Raw genomic sequence first — 16,477 nt, 5'->3', positions numbered from 1 at the left:
TTTCCTGCTGACTTAATGCTGTGGCCTGCTTTGTCTTTCTGTGCTGGAAGCTTGTGAAATACTTGGGCCCCGCTGGAACCAGAGAGGTAAAATTCCCAGCTGTGCATGTGGTGTGTCAGCTGTTAGTCGCTGCTGAGATATGTGGAGAAATTGGTGTGCTGGTCTGCTAGACTGGTATAACGAACAATTTCTTCAGGCTTTGAGGACATAATAGAAGAATATAGAAGATCAGAACTTGGGCTAGGAAGTCAAGAAGTATGGGTGCTAAGTAGTGATGTCTGTTCTCCCAGCCCTGTTTTTATGGGGCAGGGCTTTGTGACAGTCCGGTTTGTTCCTCCCTGTGTGTCCGGCTGTGCTTCCATCTGAATCTATTGGCTGTGGATGCTCTAGGTGGCTCAAGTTTTATCCTATATGTTGCATGAATATCTGGAGCTCGGGCCCTGCCTGCTTGAGCTTAAAGCCTTTGCTTGCCATAAGAAAACTGAATTTGTTTAGAGCTGCAACAGAATGGCCACGGTGTTACTTCCAGCCTAGGGGGGATGGTGGCACTTTAATCTCAGGTACACTTGAGGAAGCTCTAATCTTGCCATGTTTTTTCCTACAGTTGGCATACTGCGTTGTACAGTTCTTGGAGAAAGACAGCAGTTTGACAGAGCCAGTGAGTAATCTTGCTTAACTTCTGTGTGACAGTCAAGCCCCAAAAAGCTTCACAGCTTCCTTAAAGTACTCTTTTTTTAACCCTTGCTGTAAAGAGACTGAGTCGGTGAGTGGTATTGTTTACTGGGTTTGCCTGGTTCCCTGTGGGCAGAAGGGGCTGTACTGCTCATGCGCAAGCCTTTAGCGTTCTCTCCTGAAAGCTTCATGAAGGTGGGTTATTTGATGTCTTTGATGCTTATAGTGCTTCAGATCTTGGTCTAGCAGAAGGAACACTATACCAAGCTGTTCTTTCAGGGTAGAGCTCTCAGCTAGTGACAGATGCTGCAGAGACAAAACACATGACCATCTGATGGAATCAGTGTGAGCTTGTGGGGGCCATGAAATAGTGGAGACCCCTCCAGACTATTGGAGTTGGTTTCAAAACTGTGGAGATGAGGTTAGGAACCTGGGACACAAAGATCTACTTAGGCAAGCCACTGTTCCTTCATGAAAGTATTCTCCTTCCAGCTTTAGCATCAGTTTGCTACCTTCATAGTGTTAAGTCACCTTGTAGACACATTTGCCTTCAGGATATAGGGATGGGAAACAGCAGATTCTAAAGTGTGTGAGCAGTGGAGACCTCCCATATTCTAGTCACTGGCTGCACAGACCTGCAGTGCTAACCAGGCTATATGCCAGCTTGAAGGAGCAAGAAGGAGACAAATGTTTCTCCACCCACTTCAGGCCAGGAAATGTCTTCTACAGAGCTGAGCTTCACAGACTCAAAACAGCAGATGGGCAAAGAACGTGTGCTTGTGTCACTGTAGCAGGGAGCACCAGAAAGTGTGAGCGTTTTAATGAGTAGTGCTGGCTGAGGTCGTTCTGTTCTCTGGCTTAAATGTGTGCGTTCATGGTGAGCCTGACTGTGCTTGATAGAAGTTGGTCAGCTGTTGTCAGCTTTCTGGCTCCACAGCTCTGACACCAGCAGTGCTGAAGCAGACCTCCTAGCTTTTCCTTTAAATGTAGGTCCTCCATTTCCTGTGTTCCCAAAAGCCTGCTCTGAAACAAACTGTGTAAAGTAGTTTCCTGATCATGATGAGTACTTCCTGTGGCTGACATCCAGTCCAACAGTCTCCTGCCAACACACCTCTTAAGGGTGAGGGAAAAGAGAGAAATAGAAATCTGTCAATATTTCCAGGATTCATTTTGCAGCTTATTCAAATAGTAAAGCTCCATAGTTCATCACTAGTTCCTGAGTGACGGGTTAGTGGCCCTTGGCTTACAGACCCAGGTCTGGTTTGGTGCTTGTGGAAAGCAGTGGGATGACCCAATTTCATTACCTTCAGTGAGTGTTGCATTGTGTCTCAACCAGACATACCAAGGCCAAATTGCCACAGGTTGTGTCCTGTTAAAGCATCCTGCTTGTGAAGGTTTTGAATAGACCCCTGAGATGACTAGGGTTGTTGAAGTCTGGAAGAATTACTGGGCTTGTGCATCAGCAAGGGTCTGAATGCACTAGGAGATATTACCAACAGTGCTGAAAGGAGGCCAGATTACTCACTGGGTCCACACTCATCTCAAGTCGGCCTCCCAGAAGCTTGCTCAGCAAGGCTTAGCATAGTAGCTCTTGTGTTAACAGCAGTCTGCAAGACTGCCAGGTGAGCAAAGCCTCAGATGTGCTCAGTAATAGCAAAGACGGAATCGACACACCTCAGGCCGCCTTAGCTGTAGAAGTTACTTCTGAGTCTCTGAAGGTAACTCTTGCCTGAATGGCAGACATGACTAATGACAAACACTGAGCATAACAAACTGCTGGTTTCTCAAGCCTTGTGTTGGCAGAAACACAATGCTTAGGTGTCTCTAATCTTGCTGTTGCATTGGCCGCTACTGTTCCTCTGCTGCTGTGAACTTCTCAAGTGCTGGCTTTGGGTTCAGGTAGCTGAAGCACACAGGTTTGAAAGAGCAACTAACTCCTACTGCCAACTGCGTGTGACTCTGGTGTCCACAGAGTTAGCATTTTTTCTTCCTACAGAGTGAAGGTCTGCAGGATTTTGGATCCTGCCTTTGACAGTGTCTAGAAGCAGATGGGTAGGACAGGAAGCGGTATTAAAAATAAATAAAATCTAACCCTGCTGTAGTATGTTCTTCTCGTATCTTGTAAGCAATAGTTTACTTAGCCAGAAGTATTGTCATATTGCATTGTCATATTTAATTAAAACCATTAGTTGTAAACTCCCCAAACTTGTCTGCTACATTCTTGAGTCTTTCTGGACTTTGAGTCTCCACAAAGTTTTGCAAGAATGAGTTCCATAATCCGGTTACTTTTGTGTGAAGTAGAACTTCCTTTCCTTGTCCTAAACCCATCCATTGCATTATTTATTTGTTGCTCCCCAGTGTTCAAGGTCTGAGGTGTTTTGAATAATGACTCTTCAGAGACCTTCTCTGTAGCATTTCCCATTTTATTAGTTGGTCTTCCATGGTTACTCTGCACTGTCGGCCAGCTGCTGCCCAATCCAGTTTCAGCCTTCTGTGTTAAGCTGTGTTTGGGGAAAGAAAGTGGTTATAAGTTTTGTGCTTGTAGTACGGAATTGTATCAGCCTAGACAGAGCTACTGTCATGAATGTCACTGGGCAGAGTTTGGGCTTTTGTCTTCTTTCTTCCCCGGTAACCCACCCTGACTTTCTGAGAAAATCTGTTCTGTTACTTCCTGCCCTCTGCTGTTGTGTTTGGATCCTTAAAAATTTATTTTGCAGCTGGTGTTAACTTTTATCCTCTAACACTGTCTCTGTACCCTCCCCACTCAGGTGATTGTGGGCTTGCTGAAGTTCTGGCCGAAAACTCACAGTCCCAAGGAGGTGATGTTTTTAAATGAGCTGGAGGAGATCCTGGATGTGATTGAGCCATCTGAGTTTGTGAAAGTTATGGAACCCTTGTTCAGGCAGTTGGCCAAGTGTGTCTCCAGCCCACACTTCCAGGTGGGTTGCAGCACAGGGACGGGATAGAGCACTGACATGTAAGCCACTTGGCATGTGAGGGTGACACCACAGCTTTTGGTATTGTGTTTGTGGATCAGTGGCACGTGGAGGTGTGACCAGGGTGAGTATTGGGGTGATGTGGTGAGAATCCTCACCACAACCACAGAGCAAGCTCATCCAAAGAGAAAACAAAGCATATCAGTGGAGCCCCTCCTGCTGCTCTGTGCTGTTCAGCACTGTGTATTGCAGCAGGCTGGAGCTGGAGCACGGGTACTCTGCCACCTCCTGTTTGGGCTAGCAAAGACAGATCCATCCAGTGTCCCCCTGTTGCAGTAAACCAAGCATTCTGCAGTATTGGAGGAAGGCCAACCAAAGAGACTGCGCAGAGAAGGTACTTTGTTTTATTCTAGCATAGGTGGTAAAGCATGAGGTATACTAAAAAAGTGCTGGAGTCTGCTTCTTCCTTCTTCTCACTGAAGGGAAGCTGAAATAATCTCTGTGGATAGTAGTCTTAAGGTTTAAAATGTACAGGGTGGTAGGACCTGCTAGTAGCTCCTAGCAGGTGTTTTTGGCTCAGTGTTTTAGATTGCCATGAAGAGCGCCCAGGAAGAAGATAGTTTGCTTGTTGACCCTGATATAGCTGGGGTGTTAAAGAAATAGTGACATAGCCATCTCCCAAATGAATGTGACTGCATAGTAAGGCAGACTGGCTTCAATCTGTCTTTTGGTATAGGGAGGTCCAAAGTCACGTGTTTACAACACAACAATAAAATCAGTCTAGGTCACGTGTATGTAAAAGATAATTTCCTGTAAAGGACTAGGGGAGCATGATGGAAATCAGCTGGACATGGATTACTGGTGTGGTGATGGGAACCAAAGGACTAATGTGACCTTAGGGCATGGAGGGAGCTACCAAAGGGAACTAAGGAAATTGAATAAAGTCGGGTAAAGGCTGCAGGAGAGACATCCTGTACTTGATAGCAGCCATCATCTGCTGCCCAACTCTTTGAAAAACAAGACTGAAAAGCCTGGAGAAGTTGCAAACACATTACAGCCTAGGAAAATTTACCCCAAAGGTGTCTCATACAGTCAGACTGAACAGTCTCTATGTCTGCAGCTTGTCTGAGAGCAAAATTAGGAACTGAATTCTTAGTAAGTCTGAACACTTTGGTGGGAGTGAGTTTTCTCTGAGTGGGTTGTCTGTTAATCCAGCAAACAAAAACTTATCTAGTGTTTGGAAAACCAAACACTAGATAAGTGAACGCAAGGTGAGTTTCCCTTCATTTACTCATGTAGAACAATATGTTAAGGGCATATAGTTCTCCATCTGAAATATAAAACTGAGTCTGGATTCCTAGGTTTTTAAAGCCATTTTCAAGCTAGTGCTAAATGCAAAAATTAGCTTGCATTGCCCAGATTTGTGGTAAATATGAAGAATTGTGGTTGAGTCTGTCACTGTGTGGAAACTTGTTAAACTTGTTTGTCTTGTTAGAGCAGGATGGCTGCCCCAAGATTTTCCATATTTTCACCCTTACTAAATCAGGGGGTTGAATTGTGGGACTAGTGACTGAAGCATACTTCAAAGCCCTGAGAGAGTCTGTTGTGGGAAAAGCCAGGAAGGAGTGGAACTTTACAGAAGACAGTTTGAAGAAATGGAGGAGGTTTGGTGCTAGTCTGAACTGGGACCTGGAGCAGATGACATTACTGTCCTCAAGTGTTGTGTAAAGGGTGTTGGGGTCATCAGTATATTGACAGTAGGCTTGTCTATTCAAGAACATTATGTTTTTCCCAGGAAAATGAGAAGTGTCTGACAGAGGGTCAGGGGAGGAAGGCTGGGAAGCAGGGATGATTGGTCTTGTAGAAGTCTGTGAAGGTCAACCCTGCTGCCTGTGCTGTGGGGAAGCATGTGGGCTCCTCGACTGGGGGGTGGCTTCCCTGTGCACCACAGGTGTTACTGGAAGGAGCCTTTTCAAGGATGGCTTTCTCTCCCACTGCAGGTGGCAGAGCGAGCGCTGTACTATTGGAACAACGAATATATCATGAGCCTGATCAGCGATAATGCAGCCAAAATTCTCCCGATCATGTTTCCAGCGCTCTACAAGAACTCCAAGAGTCACTGGAACAAGTAGGTCTTCCCACATGCCCTGGCACTTGCTGTGCATGCCAGATTGCTTGACCCACTGGCAATCTTGGGGCATGCTGCTGCAGTGCAACATTGCATGGCGCTCAGTGGCACCAGGTGCTGAGTGGGGGGTTGTTAGTAATATCAGCATGGAAAAGTGCCACGGCAGACCACAGAGGCCTGCTTCTGCACGAGTTGAGGCACCTGCAATTACCAGCCTTGGGGGCCATCAAGTCATAGCTTTTGATACCTGCTTGTCAGTAATGTTGCCGGTCTCTCCGAGGTGTGCTGTAGGTTTTCCCACTGACTTCTGTCTACTTTTTAGCTAATGTCCAGCCCATATGTTCTCCATGAGCAGAGACCTTGGCTAATGCAGTGCCTGACTCCTTGAGTACAAGAAGAATAGAGGAAGCAGAACTAACTGGGCAGCTGTCCATGTCAAATATTGCTCCCTGTGTCTGATTCCTAGATACTACTCTGTTTTATGGTTCTTTTATCAACTTCTTTTCTACTGACTTCTCTTTCACTTGATTCCTTACCTGGTTAATTCAAATTTAGCTAATTTAATCTAACACACTTCCTTTTAATGAATCAGCTAAAAATACTTGGTCCACAGCTGAGATCCTAAAGTCTTTCAGCAAAAACTACAAGAAGGCCAAAAAAAAAAAAAGTCATCTTCCTCTATTCTAGAGGGTGGAAAAAAGCAAAATAATTAATTTTAGGGAGGCTAGGCAAGTCCAGAGCTCAGTAGTATACTGTGGTAGCAATGACAAAGTTGTGAGGTAGAGCTTGTTTGCAGAGAGCTCCCCACTAGTCTGCTCTCCATTCTATCAGAAAGCACAGACTGGAGCCACCAGTCAAGGGTGCTCTAAAGTCTGGAATAGGCACAAATGTGCAGACGTGACCACACACAAACACCCAGAGACACCAACAGGCACACACATGTGCAGACAGGCACATACATGCACACATACGTGTGATGTGTGTGCACATGTGCATGCAGACAGATGTACTCAGACACTCATTCAGTGTTACTGCCCCTCCTGATCAAAGTTCAGAAAAGGACTTTATGTTCTTGTCTGAAACCCTTCACCAGTACTGTGTCCTTGCAGCAGTCAAGATTCATGATTCTGCTGTTTCTGTCTTTTCTTCTTGTCTGCTTCCCAGTGGTATGGCAGAAGAAGTCCTGAAAGTGTTTTCCTCTTATTTCTCCTTGTCTTTGTTTTAGCAATAGCTAAAACAGGGCAGGTTGAGTATGTCAGATGCCCGTCTTCCTTCTCCTTGGTCAGACAGCTTGCTTAAGTCCAGCATGGCTGCATCTCTCTTCCTTATTCCATTTGTAGAACTGGTGGAGGCACAGAGCTCAATCTTCTGAGTCTCATCTTTAGCCTCTGGGTCAGGTCTTTCAGAGACAGCTTCAACACTTGTTTTTATTCCCCAGGAGAGTCTTTGTCCTGTAGGGAGCTCACACACAGTGCAACCTATCCATAAATCGCTGGCACAAAGTTGACTTTTCTTCTGTGGTATTCTTTGTGCTAGTTCCCATCTCTACAGGGCTGCTGCCCCTGTGTTTTGGGCAGCTCAGTGGCAAAGCTCGTGACCAAATACTGGGCAGCCCAAAAAAGTAATTTTGTATATGTGAGGTGAACTGTGTGAGGCACTAAAGCCCCCTTGAGAACAGCCCTGAACAGGCTCCTAGCATCCTTCCTTTCCCACTTTTAACTACAAGAAATGAATACAGGAATGCATAGTTTTGCACTCATTACTCTGACTGTGGTAGAGCAGACCTGCCCCAGTGGTCTTCTCTTTCTTCTCCATCTCTTTCTCCCTGTGGTGTAGTTTCTGCTCTGTTTGTGGAAGGGGTTTTCCTGTGGTAGGAGCTGGAAATGCGTAAAAATCTTTTGTCACACGGATATAGAATGAGTTGCTGCTGCTGTTACCTCTTGTCTGTGCTACTGCTGCTAACTCAGGGCTCAGAACCTGCCCACCATGACTTGTTCTTTCCTCATTTCTTTGCAGAACAATCCACGGGCTGATCTACAATGCACTGAAGCTCTTCATGGAGATGAACCAAAAGCTTTTTGATGACTGCACGCAGCAATACAAGGCAGAGAAGCAGAAGTGAGTAACAGGTTTTTGTCAAGTTACTTGAGCTCATCCTGAAGTCTCCTTGGGGTACAGTAACAGATGGTAGATGCCAGTTGGCAGAGGGGAAATGGAAAGGTGGTACAAGTAATTTTGTAAAAAAAGTAGGATTCCTCAGCAGTAACTATGAGTAGAGATGAGAAGAGATAAAATGTGTGCCCTGATAGAAATTCTTTCAGTCCTGATGAACCAGGTAGCTTAGAAAAGAGTGACAGAGTCATAAGGAAATAGATTGCAATGTAGAGGATACTCAGCTTTGCAGAGATGCTTATGCTCTGCCATGGAAATATTTACTGGCTCACAAATGTTGTAGTGATGCCAGTGGAATCCTACTGCTTTAAAAAACTCTAAAGAGTTTTGCAGCAGTGGGCATAATGCATCTTTCATACCAGAGGATGCTTTCAATTTTCCAGTAATAAAGATTATTCTTTATTTATTACTGGAATAATTCCTGCAATTTCAAAGAGCAGATGGTGGAGATAAAATCTGAGCTCAGCAAGTACCTGTGCCATGGTGCTGTAAAGAGGAAAGAACTTCACTTTTTCTGCTTCTTTCTGCTGGTTTTGGTGCTTGTATAGCTTGCCTTGGTGAGCTGAGTCAGTCCAGTAAGCTAGAAGGAAACTTTGTTGATTTTTTTTTTTTCTCAATGGTCTTTTTCTGACTTAGTGACAGAAAATAGTGCATCTCATTCCCAAATGAGCCAAAGTTGGTGGTGGGCTAATCCTTGCTGGGAGTGGGGAGCTCTGGGGTACATTTCATTGTTTTGTAGAATAGTAGTAAATAATGAAGTTAATTTTTGAATCAGATCTTTGGATGGGTGACCCGCTTATGGAGAAATTAAGGTTTTGTTAACATGTAAAATGGGAGCAAGCAAGATTTCTTTTTTTCCCATTTTAGGGCATTTGTGAAGCCCACAAATATCTGCATATATATTTTCAGTCAGTGACAGCACATTTCCTACAAGATCTACCTGGTGTTTCCATTAGGAGCTTTTTCTCCCTGTTTAGCTTCTACTCATGCTGACCTGCTGAGAGTGACTGTTCTCTGCCCTGGTGTGTGGCTGATGGAGGATTGCTCTGGAAAAGCTCAACAAGCAGCTCAGAGCTGTCCAATAAATGGATGGGTAGGGCTGCACTGTTTTCTGCTCATGTTGAGATGATTTTTTTTTGGTCTAGTGTGCCTCTGTGCCTAATTAGGCTTCAGAAAACCTTGTGTTGGATTTTTATCAAGGACATACCTTTGGCAGTTCTGGATAACCAAAACTGGTAAAACATCAATTGAAAGCTTGGTGTGCAGGATGTGAAAATGTCTTTCAGCAGCATAATTTGAGATTATACTGTGGTGAGCATGTTGCCGTGGAATTTTGGTGCTGAAAAAATCTCTAGAGCAGTTAATTAGGGGTGAGATAAGAAAGGGTTTATTTTGCTAAGGCTAAGATGTTACAAGACACGCGCAGGCCTTGCCTGAGATGTTACATTTTATAATACCATCCATCCAATCCCAAATGTGTCCACCCTGTGGCCTTTACTCTGGACCGCCCCAGGTCCACCCCCTGAGAAATGGGTCTGGGGGTTTTGGGACCCCGTGTTCATCCCACCTTCCTCTTCATCAGAGCACAAAAGGTACATAGTTACCTAATTCTTGACCGTATTCTGTGGTTTAGGCCCTGATATGCTGTTCTGCCAACAATCTAGGTCTTGCCTTGACAAAAGACTAAACATTTCTGCTGTATTCAGGGGTAGGATTGATATAGGGAGCATAGAATGGGGTAAGAGGGTTAAGGAATGTGTAAAGAAGGGTGCTAGAGAAAGGGAAAGGGACAAGGGACAAAGGAGGGGGGGTTGCTGCTTTTAAAATCTACTTCCACTACTTACAAAACTTACAAGTCTTACAAATATTAGAAAAATAAAAAACATTAGGGGCTTAAGGCATCAAGCATGATACAATTCCTCAGCTAAGTTGGATTTCCCTGCCACAGGGACCCAGATAAGAAGGCCTTTCTGGGTGAGAACAAGAAGGCTCAACTCTGTGTTAATGTTGTGATGTTATTACAGAGTAAAAGAACTTCCTTAGCATGGATAGATAGGGCACTAAAGAGACTTCTAGCTGGGATGAAAGCCGGATAGTTAAAATCAGAAATAAAGCTGAGCTTTTAGTGCAGGTGTTTAAAATGTAGAAGAGAATAAGGGGTGGTGGATGCTTACCTCTGTTTGCTGGGAACATTCACTGCCCTGGGATTTATAAGTGGCCCTGCTGAACGGTCACTTAAAATGTGTGCCAAAGTCTGTACCAAGGTCAAGAGCTGTGCCTGGGGGGTTTGGGCAGCTCTCTGGTGTGTTATGGCTAGAGACAGAGGTAACAGTGGGCAGTGGAACTCCAGCTCTATTGTAAATGTCATTTTGTCCCTCTGCATCTGTGGGGCACCAGGAAAATGTGTCTTTGAAATCCAGACTAGTGTCATTGCTTTACCCCAGAAACCAGACACTCTGGTCCACTCCTGCAGCACAAAGCCAGGGAAAAAGTACCTGTGCAGCCCACTGTTGCCACCATGTGCTCTGAGGTGAGTGAGGAGTGTGCCTGCCTACCTTCTGCTAGTTGCAGTTTGTCCCCTCTTCTTGCCTCATGTCACCTGTAGGTAGAATTAGGGGTCTCTGAAGGACAGGGCAGCTCTTCCCCTTGCCTGCATTTTTCTGCTGTCTCTTGCTTTTGTCATCCAGTGAGTGAAAGCTGCACTTTCCCCAGGAGTTCACACCTGATCTCTGTCTCTCTCTCTCTCTCTGCAGGGGAAGGTTCAGGATGAAGGAACGAGAAGAAATGTGGCAGAAAATAGAGGAGCTGGCCCGGCTGAACCCTCAGGTGGGTGACAACTGGGCAATCACCAACCATAAAAAGTTTAAGGGAAAGTGCCGGATTCTGCACCTGGGATGGGGCAACCCGGGATGTATGTACAGACTGGGGAATGAGATGCTGGAAAGCGGTGCCATGGAAAGGGACCTGGGGGTCCTGCTTGACAGCAAGTTGAATATGAGTCAGCAGTGCCCTGGCAGCCAGGAGGGCCAACCATGTCCTGGGGGCATCAGACATTGCCAGCCGGTCGAGTGAGGTGATTGTCCTGCTCTGCTCTGCACTGGGGCGGCCTCACCTTGAATATTGTGTGCAGTTTTGGTCACTGCAATATAAGAAAGATATTAAGCTATTAGAGTGTCTGAAGGAGGGCAATGAAGATGGTGAAGGGCCTTGAGTGGAAGCTGTACGAGGAGCAGCTGAGGTCACTTGGTCTGTTCAACCTGGAGAAGAGGGGACTGAGGGGAGACCTCATTGCAGTTAAAACTTCCTCATGAGGGGAAGAAGAGGGGTAGACACTGATCTCTTCTCTGTGGTGACCAGTGACAGAACCTGAAGGAATGGCCTGAAGCTGTGTCAGGGAAGGTTTAGGTTAGATATTAGGAAAAGGTGTTTCACCCAGAGGGTGGTTGGGTGTGGAACAGGCTCCCCGGGGAAGTGGTCACAGCACCAAGCCTGCCAGAGTTCAAGAAGCATTTGGACGATGCTCTCAGGCACATGATGTGACTCTTGGGGATGGTCCTGTCAGGGCCAGGAGTTGGACTCAATGATCCTTGTGGATCCCTTCCAACTCAGCATAATCTGTGACTCTGTGACAACAGAACCTAGGATGAATGAGACAAGAATGTGCTGGAGGTCTTAACCTGCTTTCTCAGACCATGAGAGCAGGCTTTAGCACCTGATCCCAGTCCTGTGCACACTGCCGCAGCAGTGGTCTGTCCCTCCCAAAACCCAGTGTCTTGGGAATGTTGACAGTGTTTTATCAGCCTGGCCTTCTGTAGCACTGACCTCTAAGTAATGCACATACATGTTTATGGGCCGTGCTCTCAGCTGCCGCTTTGCACACAGTGTGCTGTGACTCAGACAGCATTGGTAGGAATGGGTAGGAGAGGATGCTGCTTTCCTGTCTGTGTACCTACTACTACCTTTGTGGGGGCCGGAGAGGGCAGCTAGAAGTGTGCCATGTCATGTTAGGATGCTGGGGGAGAAGGCTTGGTGTTGTATGGAGTGCTGACTCTCCAGTTATCTGTGTTGTCTGCAGTACCCCATGTATTATGCACCTCTACCCTTGCCTTCTGTGTGCTGTATGGAAACAGAGACCCCGACTGCAGAGGATATACAGCTACTGAAGAAAACAGTGGAGACAGAGGCTGTGCAGGTGCGTAGGTGACTAGAGTCCTTCCACAATTGCTCTCAGTCCAGGGTCCAACAGCCAGAACTGGCTCTTTCCAAGTGTTCTGAGGGTAATGACTCTACTCTCATCCCTGATCATTAAAAGATCAGCCTGTAGTCTGAAGAGTAGAGTTTATCTAATCTTCCCTCTAACCTTCCCACTCTGGAAAAAGTGCGAGTGGGACTTTTTTCTGTCCTTTTAGTCTGTGTTTGGCTCTTAGACTGTTCTGCAGCATGCTGCAGTGTCACCCAGCATATTCTAGAGTGGTTGGAGTCAGAGGCTGAAGAGGTGAAGGGGTTTGATACTGATCCCTGACTCCTTCGGTTTGTCTGTAGATGCTGAAAGACATTAAGAAGGACAAAGTTTTGCTGCGCCGGAAATCTGAGCTTCCGCAGGACGTCTACACTATAAAAGCCCTGGAGGCCCACAAGAGAGCGGAAGAGTTTCTCACCTCAAGCCAGGAGGCTCTCTGACGGGTTCAGGGGCTGGCCCGAGAAGCTCTGCCCCATCCCTTTTCTCCAGGGGTCATGGAAATGCACTCGGTTCTCATGTATAAGTAAGGAATGAACATGGTGAGCTGTGCCTGTCCTCCACTCCATCTGCATACCTCCAGGGTAGATCTGGTTTTACGTTATAACTTGTATCTCACCACTGTCATGTCCTCCTGCTTTTTCACCTTGGCTGTGCATGCATGAAGGGAGCCTGCCTGACCTCTGATCGTATCAGTCCAGGCAGGACTCACTTCATTGCAAGCTGCCACCTCTTCTTACTCTGCCTGGAAGCCAGAGCCTTGCTCAGGCTCTCTGTTGGCCAGAGACAACCATGCGTGGCTCAGCATACTGCTCCAAGCCCCAAGTGCCCATCTCTGCCATGCCTGCCCCTGTGCTGCTTGTACAGCTGAGCCCTGTGGTGCTCAGAGGTCAGGCTGAGCTTGAGGCAGGAGCAGAGCTTGTGGAGGCTTTGCTGCCTTGGTGTGCAGCTCCACAGCTGAAGGGTCTTACGTACAGTGGAGGAGATGTTTGCTTCCACCTTTCTTTTTTTCCAAGCCTCTTGTTTTGTTCCTCTGTCAGTGGAGTGGGGGGTTCAGTGCTTCGCCACCCCCAGTAAAGCTGGGTGCAAGCACTACATACTGTTGCCCTCCCTTTCGGACATCCTTAGAAGCTCTCTTGTGGGAAAGTGATTCCTTCAGCTATTTGTGTTGGTCTGTGCTGACTCATCTCCATTCCGATGTCTTGGGTTAATTGTGGGCCCAGAATTAACTTCCCGCTTTGTAACAGGTGTCAGCCACTGAATTCTGCTTTCTTCTTCTACCTGCTCAATTAAAATACTCCTGCAGCTCTCCCTTTGTCTCTGTATCCCACCTTTAGCTCTGCAGTGGCCAGGGTTTCCTAGGAAGCTTGTGCTGCTAAAGTCATTTCTGCAAGCTAGCGGAAGCAATGGATACACCTTATGGGGCGTGGCTGAGTTTGAGTGTTTAGTTGTCTCCTTGTCATGATCAATGGCCAAGTGTTACTGCTGAATTGCTTCCATGGGTGCTCTGACCAAAGTTCACCTTGCCCTGTTACTTTGGCACCCGTTGAGGCCCTTGAGCTGAGGCCCTTGTTAGTTATTACTGGTGCATCAGGGACTCTGCTAAATTAGCATTTAGAGCACACTTGCTGATAGCCCAGGGGCTTGCGCAGCACTTGGGTGCTACTGTGATCCAGCTTTCACCCCTATTTTTTGTGGTGCAGATTCAGTGCCAGGCCAAGGTGCCACCTCAGAGGCTGGCTTGTGATAGAAAAGGGAGTCCTCCTTGCTTCTTATCTGCTGTACCTGCTTTCTTGACACATAAGCTTAAGTGGGTTTGCAGTAGTGCAGGGAGCTTATGGCACTGGTGCTAGCCTGACACTGTTTGCAGCATCGTGGAATGTTGTAGAAGGTTCTGGTGTATCTGCTTGTCCTCACTAGTAAACCATTCCCAGGTCAGAGGTTTATCCTCTCTAATATGTGCTGCTGGTGTGCAGCACATCTTTCCTCCAACCCCAACCAGGCTGTTTTTACCTCTGTATCCTGCATCCCTGCCCTGTGTAGGTCTCTCTCGGCTCAGCCCTCACAAGGGGTGCCACCATCTCTTCGGAGCAGCTGGGGAGCGTGTGTGTGAGATCCCCCCAGTCATGCAGGACCCCACCTCCCCTCCGCAACAGGCCAGTTCATCAGGAGACTTTAGAACACCTCAGGGAGGTTATTGCTTACACTGAACATTACTCCAAGCTCATGATCAGCTGCCAATCAATTACCTCACGCCTGGCACAGCATGTAGACATGCACCAGGTGATGCCAGATGGTGCACCGGAGTGGCACAGTGGAGATGAGGACTGCTGGGCTCAGGCTGAGCAGGATGCTTCTTCCTTTCGGTGCAGGCTTTCCAACTGGCTCTTAGCATTGTGCTATAAGCCAACACCTCATTTTTAGATTGCTACAGCATGGTATGCCCTCACTCAAGCCTGCTTGCTGCTGGGCAGCCTTTCCCTGCTGCAGGCTGCTCTGCCTGCAGAAGGAACAGAGACTTGTGGTGTGCAGAGGCTGACGCTGTCCTGCAGATGGTCTGTCTCTGTTGGCAGCCCCTGAGCCTGGCCAGAGGAATGCTGCTGGAGTCGTGCCATGTGCAGGGATAGGACTCTAACGCATCATGACTACGTGCTGTACAGCTTCAGTGTTCCCATAGCTTTGTGTGTCTTGTTCTGGGTCAGGGAACTTAGGCTTAGTACCTTCACCCTTTGTTTGCTGCCTATTCATTCCAGTGTCCTGGACACCTCAGAAGGGGACCATGTGAGAAAGGGGGGAGTGTGCTCACCCTCTCACCACATGTATTACTCATAGGCAGATCTGTATCTGCCACACTACAGCTGCCCCTTGCTCAATACTTGGTTTCTAGCATCAGTGCTGCTCATTTCTGCCTATGCCTTTCCCCATGTCAGCCAAATGGACAGAACTGGAGCTGCCTCTTCCACTTCACCTGGCTCCCTCCTCCCAAGGGAACAAGCAAAACTACTGCATTCACCCCCTGGACACAAGTATTAAGCTGCTTACAGTTCATATGTACATATGGTGTACTTTATTTTCAGTAGAGCATTACATAGTATGAAAGTGTTGGATTTTGTACAGATGTCCCTGTATGTACAGAACTAAATAAAACCAATCTCTTGGAATGACACATCTGGCTCTGCCTCTGATATTCCAACACAGGCCCTGTCCTGGGAGAAGGGGCCCAAGTCTGGAGAGGGACTTCTCAGGTACTGTCAGCACAGGGACAAGTCCAGTGTTTGTCCTGAGGGAATCTGGGCAAAGCCAGCTAAGTCCCCTCGCCCCACATGCACACAGGTATGGAAACCAGTCGGGCTCCTCAGAGGCAGAGGAAGCCAACACAAGGACATCACATTGACTTATGCACCAGCCAGAACCAGGAAAGAGGAGTGGGAAGGTAAATCAGACAATGTCAGTGGGAGAAACTGGAAGGTCGATACTGGCAAGTCCTGTCAGCACCTGGCTTGGAGGCAGCGGGTGCCTGCAGGGTGGAGGGAGGGCTGGGGTTTGCAGCTCCTGTGCTGCAGCTCAGCTCTCACTTCCACTCGGGCCGGGGACCACCGAGGCTCTGCCGGGCCTGCAGTGTGCGCTGCACCACGTCCTTCCACTGCTCCTCCGAGATCTGGCTGGCCCAGGCAGGGATGCCCAGGGTAGGCAGCTTCACGCTGGCCATTGTCCTCTTCACCAGCTCGACATGCTCTGGGAACAGAGAGGGCGTGAGACCGCGGCGGAGCCCCGAAAGGGCCCTGCCGAACACGCCGTTACCTGCATCCATGGGGATGGAGCTGCGGCTGCTCTGAGCCGCGGCGCCTTCCGCTACGTCCTCCTCCTCCTCCTCGCTGTCCGTCGGCGGGTCGGGCAGGTGCAGCCTCAGCATCTGCGGAGAAAAGCGGGCAGGGGGGGTCGGGACCACGGGTGCCCCCAACCCCGTCTCGGCGGGAGGCGCTGGGCGGTACCTGCAGCCGCTCCTGCAGGCCGGGGCCCGCCTCGCCGGGGCCCTGCTCCGGTTCCTGGCTCAGTGGCTGGTACAAGTACCCTCCGCCACCTTCCTCCTCCTCCTCCTCCTCCTCCTCCTCGTCGCCGCTCCACCCCGCCGCGCCGTCAGGGCCCTCTGGCAGCCCGGGCTCCCGGGGACAGACGCGCTCCGGGCCCATGCTCGGCGCCACGGCCATGCACAGGGCGCGGCGCCGCGGAGCCGCCGCCACCGCCCGGAACCGCCGCGGCCGCCGCGGGGCACTGTGGGCGCTGTAGTCCTGGCGCGTGCCCCGGGTGGGGCGGGTTGTGCCGCGGACACGC

The 16,477-nt window shown here is 48.3% G+C and overlaps 2 protein-coding genes across 6 annotated transcripts in view; one reads left to right on the top strand and one right to left on the bottom strand.

Moving 5' to 3' along the window:
• Positions 1 to 15,311, top strand: part of PPP2R5D (protein phosphatase 2 regulatory subunit B'delta) — a 28,676-nt gene extending 13,365 nt beyond the window's left edge. For all 5 annotated transcript variants that reach the window (XM_051792943.1, XM_051792942.1, XM_051792940.1 and 2 more), the window contains 7 exons: positions 605 to 658; positions 3,441 to 3,611; positions 5,609 to 5,736; positions 7,753 to 7,854; positions 10,662 to 10,734; positions 11,984 to 12,100; positions 12,451 to 15,311. In XM_051792943.1, the coding sequence (XP_051648903.1) occupies positions 605 to 658; positions 3,441 to 3,611; positions 5,609 to 5,736; positions 7,753 to 7,854; positions 10,662 to 10,734; positions 11,984 to 12,100; positions 12,451 to 12,588 (783 nt within the window). In that variant the 3' untranslated portion in view covers positions 12,589 to 15,311. The remainder of the gene's footprint in view (positions 1 to 604; positions 659 to 3,440; positions 3,612 to 5,608; positions 5,737 to 7,752; positions 7,855 to 10,661; positions 10,735 to 11,983; positions 12,101 to 12,450) is intronic.
• MEA1 (male-enhanced antigen 1) lies at positions 15,190 to 16,395 on the bottom strand. Its single transcript, XM_051792963.1, has 3 exons — positions 16,138 to 16,395; positions 15,947 to 16,058; positions 15,190 to 15,880 (listed from the first exon to the last, which is right to left on the bottom strand). The coding sequence occupies exons 1-3, from the start codon at positions 16,351 to 16,353 to the stop codon at positions 15,717 to 15,719; spliced, it is 492 nt and encodes a 163-aa protein (XP_051648923.1). The 5' UTR covers positions 16,354 to 16,395; the 3' UTR covers positions 15,190 to 15,716.
• Between the last annotated feature and the right edge of the window lie 82 nt (positions 16,396 to 16,477).

Source organism: Manacus candei, unplaced genomic scaffold, assembly GCF_025592945.1.
Source record: "Manacus candei isolate 608988 ecotype Guabito, Panama unplaced genomic scaffold, ASM2559294v1 h1tg000035l, whole genome shotgun sequence".
Classification (NCBI taxonomy): Eukaryota; Metazoa; Chordata; class Aves; order Passeriformes; family Pipridae; genus Manacus; species Manacus candei.
The sequence above is the reverse complement of the archived record's forward strand: the minus strand, read 5'-3'. Positions and strand labels throughout refer to the sequence as shown.

Coding starts and splice junctions, on each gene's coding strand:
- MEA1 (XM_051792963.1), bottom strand. CDS start 16,353: ATGGCCGTGGCGCCGAGCATGGGCCCGGAGCGCGTCTGTCCCCGGGAG. Junction 16,059..16,137: donor GCCTGCAGGAGCGGCTGCAG/GTACCGCCCAGC, acceptor TTTTCTCCGCAG/ATGCTGAGGCTGCACCTGCC. Junction 15,881..15,946: donor CTCCATCCCCATGGATGCAG/GTAACGGCGTGT, acceptor CTCTGTTCCCAG/AGCATGTCGAGCTGGTGAAG.